Raw genomic sequence first — 15,367 nt, 5'->3', positions numbered from 1 at the left:
CCCTTTGATGTCTGCTATGGTCCATCCAATAGCTGATTTGAATTCTCTCAAAATCCTTAAGAGCTTGTCTTCCTCACTACCTGAAAGGTTAGATGCAATAATAACAGGTAAAGTAGATGCATCACCTAAAAAAGCATACCTCAAGTGTTTAGGTAATGGATTGAGCTCCAAGGTAGGTGCTTCCTCAATTGATGGTTTGAGCTTTCCTTCAGCATTCTTGAGGTCAGAAGTACCAAGAGATTCAAACGGCATGTCCAGCTTTCGCCTCCAGGGAGAAGCATTCAGATATTGTAATTGCTCGTTGCCATCTTCATCATCACTGTCAAAATCCCCCACTAAGGCCTTTTCTAATGCATCAGACAATAGTATATGATCGAGTTCTGAAGTAACCGCAGAATCAGTCGCATCCACTTTTAAACACTCCTCATCTTCTGTAGGGAATTTCATTACTTTGAATACATTGAAGGTCACATCCTGATCCTGCACCCGCATAGTAAGTTCACCTTTCTGCACATCTATCAAGTACGGCCAGTAGCCAAGAAAGGTTTTCCCAAGATTATGGGAATCTTCTTATCTTCCTCGAAATCCAGAATAACAAAGTCTGCAGGAAAGAAGAGCTTATCCACCTTGACTAGCACATCCTCCACTATGCCCCTTGGGTAAGTAATAGAACGATCAGCCAATTGTAGAGACATGTAGGTGGGTTTTGGATCAGGCAAATCCAACTTTTTAAAGATCGACAACGGCATCAGATTGATGCTTGCTCCCAAATCACAAAGGCACTTGTCAAATGACAACTTGCCAATGGTTCAAGGAATGGTGAAGCTACCTGGATCTTTAAGCTTTGGAGGTAACTTTTGCTGCAGAACAGCGCTACATTCTTCCGTTAGAGCAACGGTCTCAAGGTCATCCATTTTCAGCTTCCTTGAAAGAATACTCTTCATAAACTTCGCATAACTAGGCATTTGCTCCAGAGCCTCAGCGAAAGGTATATTGATGTGAAGTTTCTTGAACACCTCCAGAAACTTACCGAACTGCTTATCCAGCTTTTGTTGCTGCAATCTCTTAGGGAAAGGTGGTGGAGGATAGAGCTGTTTCTCCCCTGTATTACCCTCAGAAAGAGTGTGTTCAACAATAGTCTTCCTTGGTTCCGCCGCTTTCTCCTTTTGCTTAGCTTCTTCATCTCTAACTTCAGCTTCTCCTTCTTTTGCCTTTTCAGCATCAGCAACTTTGCCAGACCTTAAGGTAATAGCCTTGACTTGCTCTTTAGCTTCCTTCCTGCCTGGTACTTCCGTGTCACTGGGAAGTGTTCCAGGTTGACGATTGAGCACTGCATTGGCTATTTGACCGATTTGATTTTCCAAGGTCTTGATAGAAACCGCCTGACTCTTGTATAACAGCTTAAGTTCCTCAAAATCAGCACTAGTAGGTGCAGCTGCACTTCCCTGTTGAGGATATGATTGCCTTTGAGCATACTGCTGTGGTTGCTGGAATTCAGGTGGATTAAACTATTTACTCATTCCTTGCTGATATGGTGGCTGAATAGCATTCTGATTATTACCCCAGCTGAAATTTGGATGATTTCTGTTGTTAGGATGATAAGTAGCTGGCATAGGTTGCTGTTGTCGCTGATAATTGTTCACATACTAAACAGATTCATTGGTAAGAGAACACTGATCCGTAGCATGAGAACCTGCACAAAGCTCACAGACCATAGCTATTTGATTAACTCTATATGTAGCTAGAGAATCGACCTTCATAGACAGCGCTTGGAGCTGTGCTGCAATAGCAGTGGCTGCATCGACTTCCAGAATACCTGCTACCTTCCCAGGCATCATCCTCTGTGTTGGGTTTCGGTGCTCATTTGCAGCCATAGTCTCAATAAGATTATAAGCCTCAGTATAGCTTTTGGCCCACAAAGCGCCTCCAGCTGCTGCATCGAGCATGGGCCGAGATTGGGCCCCCAAACCATTATAGAAACCAGTGATCACCATCCAATCGGGCATTCCATGATGAGGACACTTTCTCAACATTTCCTTGTAGCGTTCCCATGCTTCGCACATAGATTCTGTAGGTTGCTGCACAAACTGAGTAAGAGCACTCCGCATAGCCGCAGTCTTTGCCATCGGATAAAACTTCACCAGAAACTTTTACGCAAGATCTTGCCAAGTAGTGATAGACCCAGCTGGTTCAGAATGTAACCAGTCCTTAGCTTTGTCCCTCAGTGAGAATGGGAAAAGCCTCAGCTTGATAGCCTCATCAGTCACGCCATTATACTTGAAAGTACTACAGATCTCGACAAAATTCCTTATGTGCATGTTGGGGTCTTCAGTCGCAGCACCTCCAAAAGAAACAGAATTCTGCACCATCTGAATAGTGCCCGACTTGATTTCAAGGGTGTTAGCTTGAATAGCCGGATGAAGAATGTTTGACTGAATGTCATCAATTTTAGGCCGAGAAAAGTCCATAAGAGCTGGATCGGCCTGAACAATACGATCACCCATAATTACTGGTTCTTTCTGCTCACTTCCTGAATCCGAATCTTCAAAATCTATCTTCTCCGGAATATCAAGAACTTCGTCTGTCTCCTCAGCTGTATCTAAAGTCCTCTTGCGAGTACGAGAACGAGTTTGCATAAACGCTCGCTAAAGTACCTGAAACACAACCAGAAACAATAAGTAACAAATACGTTATAATCACTGAGTCCTAACGACCAATGATGGTAAGTACATAAACTAAACAAATACGTCGAGTCCCCGGCAGCGGCGCCAAAAACTTGTTAGGGCGAAAACACGCGCTAATAATACACGCAAGTATACGCGTTCGCAAGTAATATAGAATACTTTCTAGTTCGTTCCCACAGAGACTCAGACTAATTATGGTTCAATTAAACTCACTCACCAATGTATGATTGCTTCTCAATGTTAAGACACTAATACTTAGAATTGTTGACTAAATATTAACTACAATTAACTATTTAATTAACCACTTAATTAACACTGCGAATTAACAATATTAAAACACTCATGAGATCACAACTTCATTACTACTTCCTTCAATAGTTATTGTTATTACCCTTAGCATGCAACAGTGATGATATTAATTGAATAACACGAAACTGATAAAAGCCAACTTTCATTGTACTAATACCATTCTACCAAACATCCACAATTAAGATAAAAGTTGAATAGGCATCAATTATGTTGAGTTCCTATATGTCTACAGAAATTGACAACATAATGGTTTAAGCACAAGTTATTCCTTTTGATTACACAGGGCGAATAAAACAGTTAGAGTTACCCACTAATCATGCACATAATACATGAACCTATGCTAGCATGGCAAATTCTAAATCTTGAGATCCACTGTCGCTTCACAAGAGATTAACACCCTATCTTATATGTTCGTGACACATATAAGACGAATACGCACAACCAATACTAGATATCATACAATCATCACACACTAAGGTATTAAATAATTAACTAAAGAATTCCATAGTAAATCCGTTACGACCCCATGATCACGATTTGCCCATGATAGCACTTATAGTCATCATGGGTTCATATGAAAACATGATAAACAAACACAAGAGAATAATAACTAAACTAATTATATTAAACAAGAGTACGTCACAAGAGTAATTAGGTTCAAAAGCAAGAAAACTAGCATCCAACATTACAACGAAATACAGAATCACAAGAAAATATGCTTCCTCTTCGTTGCGGTGTGCTAAAACGGTCTTCTTCCTTGTCTCCTTTTCTCCTCGCTTAATACCACGATCCAACCTTGTGAAAACGTCTCTAAATCTACTTATATAATAGTCCCATAAAACTCAGATTACATAGAAGTTGGAAGCCAAACAGAAGTAGAAGTCTAAAACAAATTATTATTTTTCCCGACCCTGCGCGGCCGCTCAGCATAGCTGAGCGGGCGCTCACGACCCTACTGGAAAATTCCTGAGTTTGCTCCATTTTTTCAATGTAATCTGCCCCTTTCTTTCCTGTCGCAATGCTGAACACATGCCAAGGCTTATTCTTGATGGTTACTCCTCCGATATGCAACTAATACCCTGAAATGCACAAACACTAGAAAAATGCATCAAATACACAAAATACTTGATTTCAAGACACCAATTTAAGCTATTTTAAGACGTTCTAAGTGGTATAAAATGCCATTTATCACAGACTGAAGTTGTTATCAGAAGTTAAAGTTGGTAAAACTTTAAGGACTGTAAGTTGTAGTTATCTAATCAAATTCTCATGTATTTGTACTTAATGTTTTTGACATCATCAAATATCTGTTAAACTTGTATATTATGCTAATTTACAAGTTGGGGGAGATTGTTAGATATATTTGATAATGTCATGTCTATTATGATTTATGTTTAGTTTTCAGATCTTACTTGAACAGGACAAATCAGTACTTAACTGAAATCAGCACTTATACTGAAGTCAGAACTTAAGTGATCAGTACTTAAGGTTCAGGAGATATTTATCAGGAGATAATATCAGGACTTAAAGGAAACTTTCAGATAAGGAAGGCGGCTGATTGAAAGGAAAGAAGATCAAGATAAATGAAAGAAGAAATATGCATGAAGAAGGAATTCTATGAAGAATGGAATACTTGGAAGAAAAGATAACTGATTGATATATTTTAGGAAGCAGAATTATATTCCATATCAATTAGCGATTATCTTGTAACTGTGTAGTATATAAACACAAACATAGGGTTTACACTATAAGTGTTATCATTATCGAGAATATTATTCATTGTAACCCTAGAAGCTCTCGTGATATTTGTTCATCACTGAGAGAGGACAATTCCATATTGTAACAGAGTTTATTATATTGAATAAAGTCTGTTTTCTGTTACTTGAGTTCTTTAATTCGATTTGATTGTGATAAACACTGTATTCAACCCCCTTCTACAGTGTGTGTGACCTAACAGCTTCATTGCTGCAAATAATTTAGTTTTATTTTTAAATAATTGTAAAATAATAGATAATAAATATATAAATAATTTTAATTGATGTTTAAATTCCTAATTTATTTATTGTTTGGTTGTTATATTTTTATTTTGTATTTATATATTTTTAATAATAAATTCTTTATTTTAACAAACTATTACTTAAAATTCACGAAATTACAGAACAGCCCCTGCTGCCGCAATTAGCCATTGCGGCAGACGAGACCCGGGTTTAACCCGTTTCTTCCTGAAATCCCTAATTTCATAATAACAAAAACCTAATTCAGCGGCAGGGGGCGATTTCAGGCGATTTCGAGCGATTACTCAGGCGATTCAGCTACTCAGGTATGATACACATATACACATACACACATATACATACACGTATACACACACAGTTACATACTACCGCAATGGGTAATTGCAGCTTCCGCAATAAGCCCTAGATATAAGTGAATATTGTGTCTGGTTTGGTGTTGATTACTCGATGTTGCCTTGTTGATTACTCGAGGATTAGGTCCAGCCTTTTTTCTTAATTTTCCCAAAAAATATTATCCATTATGTTTTTTGAATTGCCAAAAAATATGTCTTGGTTGTTGGTAACGATTATGTCAGTTTACATGGGATGTTGAGTACTCACTAGTGATGGTGTTATGTATATGTTTACTTTATAAGAATTTTCAGATTTTATTCAAAGTTTGAAGATTGTATTCTTTGTTTTGGTTTTTAAAAGTTTTAATGGTTAGTAGTAATTTGACTCGTTTGTGCTAATTAATGGTTCGAAATGTACTAGTAATAGTTTGTCATAATAAGTTGAGATATGTTATTGTGATTAGACAATGGATGAAATGCTTGTTGATTGATTGATTGGTTGTGGCTAGCTTATAAACGAATGAGTCATGCCAAATTTTTGGTAGGACTTAAAATAGAAAATAACGGTTCTATAAATGTTTCGTTTTTAAGTTGGGTATAAGTAACTTCCCGATCATATAGTATTTTTTATTGTGCACTTTGCAATTACTATGGAGAATGAGTGCGGGCCTATTGTTAGATCACTCCTGACGATGCAGGATGATCATATTAGTACTGTCATATGGGCGGGAGGTGTGCGGGATAAGCTGGATGTACGGCAGTACACAGCTAATCATCAGCAGTGGATACTTCCTGATCCCCAACGTGAGTTGCTGAGGCAATGGGGTTTCTCCGCTTTCACGAACAATCATTCAGTTCCTCGGAACGATATTCGTTTGATAACGGCCTTAGTGGAAAGGTACTAATTTGTAATAAGTTTTCTCATTTATTTGAATCGTCATTGGCAATGTTTGTGATGTTTGTGTATGAATGCAATTGTAGGTGGAGGCCAGAGACTAACACCTTTCACTTTCCATTTGGTGAGTTGACCATCACCCTCGAGGATGTATACATGATTATGGGCCTCCTTGTTAAGGGTCATCCAGTTACTCATAGGGAGTTTGACGCTCCGAAGGCGTATTGGATGATGGAATGGTAGGATGCAAGATTGGATGAGGAGGGGCGTAAAGATATGTACAGGGACGAGATCAAGCTTTACAAATTAAGGGAACGATATGCGGAGCGACCAGAGGGGGGCTAGAACAGGATCTTGTGGTTTATACATGAGCTTATCTTTTATACATCATTGGGGGCATATTGTTTCCTTCATCGAGTCGATATACCGTGCATCCGAAGTATTTACTTGTATTTATAGCATCTTAGTCCTTCACTTGTCCTTTTTTCTTGATTTTGCATATGAAGCCCTGTAATCTCATTTATTTCCAATTTGACAATATAATTCTTGTAATTGATTCATTTTAGTTCTTAAATTGTAGTTTATAGCATCTTAGTTCTAATTTAAAATTAATGCCGCATTGTTTTTGCATATCATGCCCTGTATTCTTACTTACTCTGTATTTCCTGTGTCGCGGGTACTTACAGCTCATCCAGGATTCACCTCAGATTAAATCGTATGCATGGGGAGCTGCTGTATTGAGCTATTTATTTAGAGGTTTGACCAAGGCCGCTCATAAGAGTGTAACGACACTTAATGGATGCACGATGCTACTGATGTTGTGGGCACACAAGAGGTTGTTACCTGGTGCTCCTAAGATTGCACCCGGGGTGGAGCTTGTTTGGCCGAGGGCTTTGGCATGGGCTGAGCCGAACCCTGATCGGAGGGAGAACCCTCACCACCATACAGGTACTATTCTTTTTTGCATATTTACTATTTGAACTCTCCTTCGACCGAACATTTGCATGCTTTTGAACTATCCAGTTTCATATATTCCCTTATTGTTTTCCTTATAGTTCAGTACCAGGGGGATTTTGACTGATTTGAGATGAGTTGACTGACATGGGAGCCTTATCGGTTATTCTTTGATGCGGTGGACTATTCTAAGGAGCAGTATGATGTCGAGCTGATAGATGCTTCGTATATGAGTCTCTGCCATATTCCACTTATTTGCTTTGAGATTGTCGAGTATGTCATGTCGGACAGAGTCTTGACACAGTTCGGTATGTTGCAGCATATTCCAGATGATCCTATTGACATGTCTGCTCTGCGGAGGGATATGTTATCTCGTTGGCAGAGGGACCAGCATATGACTACTCTGAGACAGTATTGGGATGAGTGGTATGCTTTTCTTGATGGCCAGATAGAGCCCATTGGAGAAGGGCAGTACGTGAGCATTGACTAGTATATGTACAGGTATATGACCCATAGTAAGCTGAGGATTGCTCATTTTATGGGTGGGGATCCACGCAAGATAGTGCCGCGTGACTGGTATTCTCAGCAGGACATGGTTGATGCGGTATATTTTAGAGTTTAGTTTAATATTTGAATCTTGTATTCAATTATTTCATTGTTGCATTTTTATAGGGTGTTTAGGTAGATGATTAATAGTTAATGAATTGTGCAGCTTGACTGTGTGATGAGGACATTGCATGTTATTCATAGCCATGATCCCCCAGACTGGTTCTATGAGTGCATTCCAGAGTTTTTGATTCGTTATGATCGAGTCAACACTGAGTGGAGGGGTCCTGCATTTAGTATACCCAGTTTCGATAGACCCTCACGTACACAGGATATGCATATTGATCCAAGTGCTCCTCCTTCACCTGAGAAACATACATGTGAGGTGTGTTTCATTTATGTCATTCCAAAATCCAGTCAACTATATTGAATGTGAATATGTGTATGATCATTATCTTATCGTGTTATTGCAGGAGTTTGCTTCTAATTCTCATGATTCACCTACACAGACAGCCAGTAAACGTCCTCATCAGGTACTTACTCAAGTAAGTTATTCGAGTAGTCTACTACACCGAGTTATATGTAGTTTGATCGAGTTATTGACATCTAATATAGGAAGAGACTGTAGTCCCTAACCCTGTAGCTATCCCTATACATGTCTCTCATCCGGTTCAGATTGAGGTACTTATTTATATTCGAGCATGTTATTTGCGTAGTCTAACTCTTTAGTTTTAGAGATGTATATAATGTTTAATACTCAATGCATTTGTAGGTTGCTGCTAATGCTCCCCCTGTTTCACAGTCGACCCCCTATCCGCTCCCCATGTTGTTCAGTCTGAGGTACTACTCTTTAGTTTTAGAACTTTACTTTTTTTTACTACTTTGTGTCTTATACATATTCGAGTATGTTATTCGAGTAGTCTAACTTTTTAGTTTTAGAGATGTATATAATGTTTGATACTCAATTCATTTATAGGTTGCTGCTACTGCTCCCCCTGCTCCACAGTCGACCCCCTATCCGCTCCCCATGTTGTTCAGTCTGAGGTACTACTCTTTAGTTTTAGAACTTTACTTTTTTTTACTATTGTGTGTCTTATACATATTCGAGTATATTATTCGAGTAGTCTCACTCTTTAATTTTAGAGATGTATATAATATTTGATACTCAATGCATTTGTAGGTTGCTGCTATTGCTCCCCCTGCTTCACAGTCGACCCCCCTATCCGCTCCCCCTGTTGTTCAGTTTGATGTTGTTCAGTCTGAGGTACTACTCTTTAGTTTTTGAACTTTACTTTTTTTTTACTATTGTGTGTCTTATACATATTCGAGTATGTTATTCAAGTAGTCTAACTCTTTAGTTTTAGAGATGTATATAATGTTTGATACTCAATGCATTTGTAGGTTGCTGCTACTGCTATCCCTGTTACTCCTACTACCGAGCGCACTTTTGGGAGTTCTCCTATTACTCCTGCTACTAAGTTGACTCCACTTGCAGGTGGCATGGTGAAATTCGGTAGTCGTAGTGGTTTTATTCCTGATAGTTTGAGGATGATTCTTGATGTACGTATGTTGAATCATTCCATTTTTTATGTTTGATTCTTACAGTACGTATTTTGATGCATTTCTATATGCTTAATGTTTTTTGTCATGAATATATGTTTGATTTGATGCTTTTGAAATGTATTTACAGATGGACACTGATGAAGACAAGTTGAAGGATAAACTGAGGCAGGGTGGTCCTAGGCGGCGTGCTGATATGACGAGGCCATTGAAAAACAGGAAGGTTTTTTGGCTATACAAGAACTGGTGGGGTAACAAGAATGATTTTATTTGGAGATATCACAGAGACACTGCTAAGCTTACTTGGGATTTTGTCCAGACCTTAAAGCCGGAATGTGATGTAGACAGCAATGTTGTGGATGCCTATATAGAGTTGTTGAAGGTTAGGGAGTTCATCTCGGGTCTGGAGCCCACGACTAAGAAGTTCTTCTTTAACTTCATCTTTTGCGTGCAACTGCTGTTAAAAGATTATTGCAAGAACTTGAAGGTAAAACAAAAAGTACTTTTTAGTTCATGCGTTAGTAAGTTAATGATAATTGATAACTAAAAAGTAAGTAAACTTTTTATTGATAAAGTAAGTTAATGATAATTTATAACTTTAAAAAGTAAGAAATGATAATCGATGATAATTGATAACTCTTTGATTTTGTAGTTCATTTGATCTTTTATAATTGTTTCAATGTTGCAGGTACATCCTGAAGCTAAACTCTCGGATGTGCAGTTGGCCGGTTTGCATAGTTTATATGATTCATATGCAGTCCAGCGCATTGGGCCACGATTATTGGATTGTGACTTTGCTTTCTACCCTTGTTGCAATGATGCTCACTGGTTTTTGTTCATTCTGGACATTAAACAACAAAAGCTCCTTTTAATTGATCCTCTAGCTGAATGGGGGGATAGTCTTAAGAGTATTTACTCTCGATATATATATTCCATGGTATTCTATGTTCTTTGTAATTACTTTACTAGTCAATTTACATACACTTGTCATTTTTGGTTACTAATTATATGAAACCAAACCTTTCTATGAGTGCATAGTTCCAGCTATGTTGCATTACTTCGATCCTTCCAGATTTGATGGACATAAGATTAAGGTTCATTTCGTACAGGAACGGCCGATGCAGTCCAATACCCATGATTGTGGCATGTACGTGTGCAAGTACATGGATGCTATACTTAATGGCATATCGTTGAGAGATGCTGTTTGGGAGCCTGTATTGGGTATTTGGACATTTTGGTATTGCATAGCTTGGGAGCTTTCAAAAGGGCTCGCTAGACGGATAAGTGACTATGGGATCCAACAGAGGAATAGGGGACTATAGTTTATATTTTGGATTTGTATATATTTTGGATTTGTTTCAGTGTTTTCTATGTTATTAATTATGATTGTGTTTAGTGGATTGATGTTGCGTTTAGATTTGATGTTGATTGGTTGAGTTTAATTTAGATCATAATTATGGTTGCTTTGATTGGTTGTTGGTTGGTTGATTTAGATTTAGTTGAAACAGGTTGGTAAGTTATAAAAATAATCGGAACCATGCCATTTTTCTCTTAAACTATGTAAATCACCCGCAATGTCGATGTTAGCAGTATAAAGGTATGTGACCAGTTTTCTGCAGAAAACTTGCAAGAACTAGTTTGCTTGCCAATTTTCTACAGAAAACTGGTCACAGACCTCAGCATTGAGTCATTGCGGGAGACATCATATTTTACACATTTTACAGTTTAGTCACCCCGTAATGAATCATTGCTGCAGTGACCACCCCCATCAATGAGACATTGCTAGGTACTCTGTCACTAGTTCGCATTGACTATTTTAATGTCTAGTTGACTTTGTTTATTAAATCAATTTTTTCAAATTTTCCCATTAATACTGCATATTTTAATTATTTTAATAGGTTTGATGTTGAAAATATTTAAAAAATATTAATATTACTAAAAACCAAGTTTTGTTAACAAAAAGAGGCAGTGAGTTTTGGGTGGAACAGGGCGCCCAACAATGAGTCATTGCTGCAGTGCCCACCTCCAGCAATGTCTCATTGCTAAGTACTTTGTCACTAGTTCGCATTGACTATTTTAATGTCTAGTTGACTTTGTTTATTAAATCACTTTTTTCAAATTTTCCCATTTATACTGCATATTTTAATTATTTTAAGAGTTTTGGTGTTGAAAAATATTTAAAAAATATTAATATTACTAAACTCACTTTTGTTAACAAAAAGAGGCAGTGAGTTTTGGGTGGAGCAGAGTACCCCGCAATGAGTCATTGCTGCAGTGTGACCTCTAGCAATGTCTCATTGCTGGGTGCTTTGTCACTAGTTCATGTTCACTATTTTAAGGTCTAGCTGACTTTGTTTATTAAATCACTTTTTTCAAATTTTCCCATTACTACTACATATTTTAATTATTTTAAGAGTTTTGGTGTTGAAAAATGTTTAAACAATATTAATATTACAAAACTTGGTTTTGTTAAAAAATAACATTAATATGCAACATTATGTGTAAATTTAAAAATAACGTTAATATTATGTAATTTAAATAGAAAAGTTAAAAAAAGTAATGTACTACTTGTCAACAATTTTCTGGTTAATACCTAAAAATTTCTTCGATCATGCTCCTCCCTTAGGGGACAGTTTCTTGCATCATGTTCTCCTCCGATCTCCCCATAATAATTGCACTTGCGAGGCTTGATCTTGATCTTTGAAGTTGTCATCTCAATTCCACTTTTAAATCTTTTTGTTTTTTTCCTTCCTTTAGTTTTCGACGTTGGAGGTTCGAATATTGGATCATGTTGGCAGTCCTCTTGAGTTTTCGTCTCATGGGTTCTTTCGCTACGCTCTTCATCCGCAAAATTATCTTTCAAATATCTTTTCTCTCTATCAATCACACCCATTAAGTATTTAAACCGTGAAACGGAACAACTACCGGAAGCAGCTAAATCTTGAAAAGATTTGCACAATGCACCATACCTTAATGGTTGTGACGCACCATCATTACCAATAGCGGGAGGAGCATATGGAAGAGGTCCCGAAATTTTGTTGCCGTTCATTGTCCACCTACCTATGATGAGACTTTTCAGTATCTTGATTTTTTGTTTTTTGTCAATATAATGGATTATGTGTTTGCAAATCATCCCGGAATGTTCAAACTTCTTACACGAGCATTCATTTTTTTCGTACATGAAAACCGTCACTCGGTATTTTCTTCTGCAATTCTCCGGCAGGGTAGCATTCTCAACCAAATACAGTTTCGACATATAAGTTCCATTATTTTTGACACTGTTCACGATGTAACATGTACTTTTCATAAGCTCCTTTTGAAAATGATTGAACATTTCATTCGTGTAGATTTCGGATGCATGCATTTCCAAGGACGAGTGCAAAACTAATCTCCTTTCCAATTATTCGGTGTCATAATCGACTTTAACCTCCTTCAGATATTGTGTCTCCAAAGCCTTTTGGGAGTTCTCAATGAATTCCTTCAAACCGTTAGATGATTGCACATATTCATCAAAAAAAGAATTTGTAGACTCACTTCTTGAAGTTGTAGTCATGCCGGCGAAAAAATGTTGCTTCGTGTAAGCACCAATCCATTGAGTTCTAATAGCATACATGTCATTTAACCAAGCATAATCCTCAAGATCGTACTTCTCGACTAATTGCTCCCATCTACCTTCAAATTCTGTAGGTGTCAACGACTTGTACACACATGCATTAAACTCTGTCTTGAAGTCCGGATAATTTGTGTACAAATAAGATAACTTCTCGGGAAACTTACTACTTATATGCCATGTACAATATGTATGCTTTGTTTTTGGCATAGGCATGACCTCGACAATGGCATTTCCCTATGCAATGTCTTGATCAGTAATAATTGTTCGAGGTGGTTTATTGTTGACGGCTTCCAACTATGTCCTTAAAACCCACTTATACGATACCTCAGTCTCATCCCTTACGAGTGCAAATCCAAATAGTATATTTTGATAATGGTGGTTTATGCCCGTAATAGGTATGAAAGGCATATAATACCTATTCGTCCAGTAAGTTGAATCGAACGTAACCACATCACCAAAATTCTTGTACGCGTTCATGGACCGAGGATCAACCGACACCAAACCCCGTACACGATTCTCATCATCTACATCCACCCGATAAAAGAAATTACCAAAACTATTTTCTTACAGTTCTTGTAGCAAAAGTAATCCGCACTCCGCATCACCCGAATCAAAAACTCAGCGCCGAATATCACGTATGACATTACGTACGTCTTGATTTGAAAAACCAAGATTTTCAACACCCCCCTTTGTCTCGCTAAGAAACTTCATTACTTTGCTCGTCTCAATTCCCGATTTGTTAAACAACTCATCATTGATCGCGTCATAGGATCTATGTTGAGTGATCTTTGAAAAAATTGAACTTTTTCAGGCGACACCAATTTATGATTGTGTTCTAAATTCACCGAACTAATTTGCCATTTGTCCATCTTCACTTTGTGAATAACACACATTCGAGCACCATAATTCGTTCGTGGAATTACCTCCCTAACTCGTTTTCCTTTACCAAAATCCAACGGTGTCGCTCCTACCCTTCCACCTTTTTGACAAATAAACAAACGGTATGATGGTTCATTTGTGTTTGTTCGCTTATGAGTATTCCTAATTATTATCTCGAATCCCTCTTTTCGACCATAATTCCTATAAAACGCTTCCGCATCATCCAATGTATCGAAAATCTTGCCGACATAAGGCACAACATCGTTACTATTCTTAAATCCATGATTCTTTTTCTCAACATTTTTCTCATCTTTTACGTCATCAACATTTTCACCGTCAAAATTATCACCACCAACGTTATCATCAACATTATGACCGCCAACATTATTACCACCAACATTATCAAAAGCAACATTATCACCACCAATATTATCAACATTATGACCACTAACATTGTCACCACCAATATTATCACCACCAACATTATTCATATTATCATCACTATCAAGATTTACTTACGACGAGCTATGAGGTTTCGTCTAACAGGGGTATAATAATCGTAATTATCATTTTCACTAGAAGAACTATAAGCTTTAAATAAAAAAGAAGCCATCAACAAACGAAAACTAACCTTTTGAGATCACCTTTGATGAGTCAATAACCAAAAAATTTGAAATTGTTGAAAGTAAATTGTAAATTGTAGAATGAGGAAGAAGAAAGTAAGTATCAAACAAACTGTGAACACAACTCCAGCAATGAAACATTGCTGGAGTGACCCATTAAAGATGAACACCAACCAGCTTTTGGAGCCATTAAGGCAGAGTTCCTTCCGCAATTACGCATTGCGGACTCATACTGCAGCAATGAGTCATTGCGTGAGGACTCTGATTAAAATAACTTTAATTTTTCTAATTTATTTTTTTGTTAAAAATGAATTTTTAAATATTTTTTCGAACTTATATTTTTTTATTATTGATTTAATTTTTTAACCTAAAGTATTTAAATTAAATATTAAATTTAAAATTTTTTGAGTGAAAAAGTAATTTTTAATTATTTTTTAGAAATAATATTTTTGAATTTTTATTATTACGAAATATTTGTGAGTTTTATGTTTTTTAAAATTATCATATGAGTTAGTTTAGTTAAAAAAAATAATATTATCAATTTTAATAATAAAATTTATATTATTAATTTTATGTTTTTTTGTGAATTCATCTTATTTTTTGTAGAAATATTAAATCAATATCAATTTTTGTGCCAATATTAATAAAAATTGACTAGTCAAACGTTGAGGAGTTTGACCGACATACCGTATTGGCTCATTGCTGCAGAATGGGTTGCCGCTTTGACGCAATGTTGCAGTTGTTCCTGCCGCATTATGTCATTGCGGCAGATTACTCAACAGTCTTACCCCTTAGCTTCCGCAACATTTTTTTTTGTGCCTAAATTTAATTTTTGGTTTTTAAAATTCCGATTTTCAACCTATAAATAGTGCTCTTGTAATCTCATTTCTTTTCATTCTACATTTTCTCTTCTCTATTTTCCGAAAAATGGTTTTCTACTATGATTTTGACAATAAC

The 15,367-nt window shown here is 36.9% G+C and overlaps 1 protein-coding gene and 1 non-coding gene across 2 annotated transcripts; one reads left to right on the top strand and one right to left on the bottom strand.

The window, feature by feature from the left end:
* Positions 1 to 2,004: 2,004 nt before the first annotated feature.
* On the top strand, positions 2,005 to 2,108 carry LOC141681630 (small nucleolar RNA R71). Its single transcript, XR_012559056.1, has one exon. It is a non-coding gene; the product is annotated as a small nucleolar RNA R71 (small nucleolar RNA).
* Positions 2,109 to 11,888: 9,780 nt separating this feature from the next.
* On the bottom strand, positions 11,889 to 12,659 carry LOC141679210 (protein FAR1-RELATED SEQUENCE 3-like). The gene has a single exon (XM_074485718.1). The coding sequence runs from the start codon at positions 12,657 to 12,659 to the stop codon at positions 11,889 to 11,891; it is 771 nt and encodes a 256-aa protein (XP_074341819.1).
* Positions 12,660 to 15,367: the final 2,708 nt, after the last annotated feature.

Source organism: Apium graveolens, chromosome 8 (genome assembly GCF_009905375.1).
Source record: "Apium graveolens cultivar Ventura chromosome 8, ASM990537v1, whole genome shotgun sequence".
Lineage (NCBI taxonomy): Eukaryota > Viridiplantae > Streptophyta > Magnoliopsida > Apiales > Apiaceae > Apium > Apium graveolens.
Note: the sequence above shows the minus strand (reverse complement) of the source record. Positions and strands in the feature narration are given on the sequence as shown.

Excerpts from the sequence above, each read along its gene's own strand:
- LOC141679210 (XM_074485718.1), bottom strand. The coding sequence starts at position 12,659 with ATGCATGCATCCGAAATCTACACGAATGAAATGTTCAATCATTTTCAA.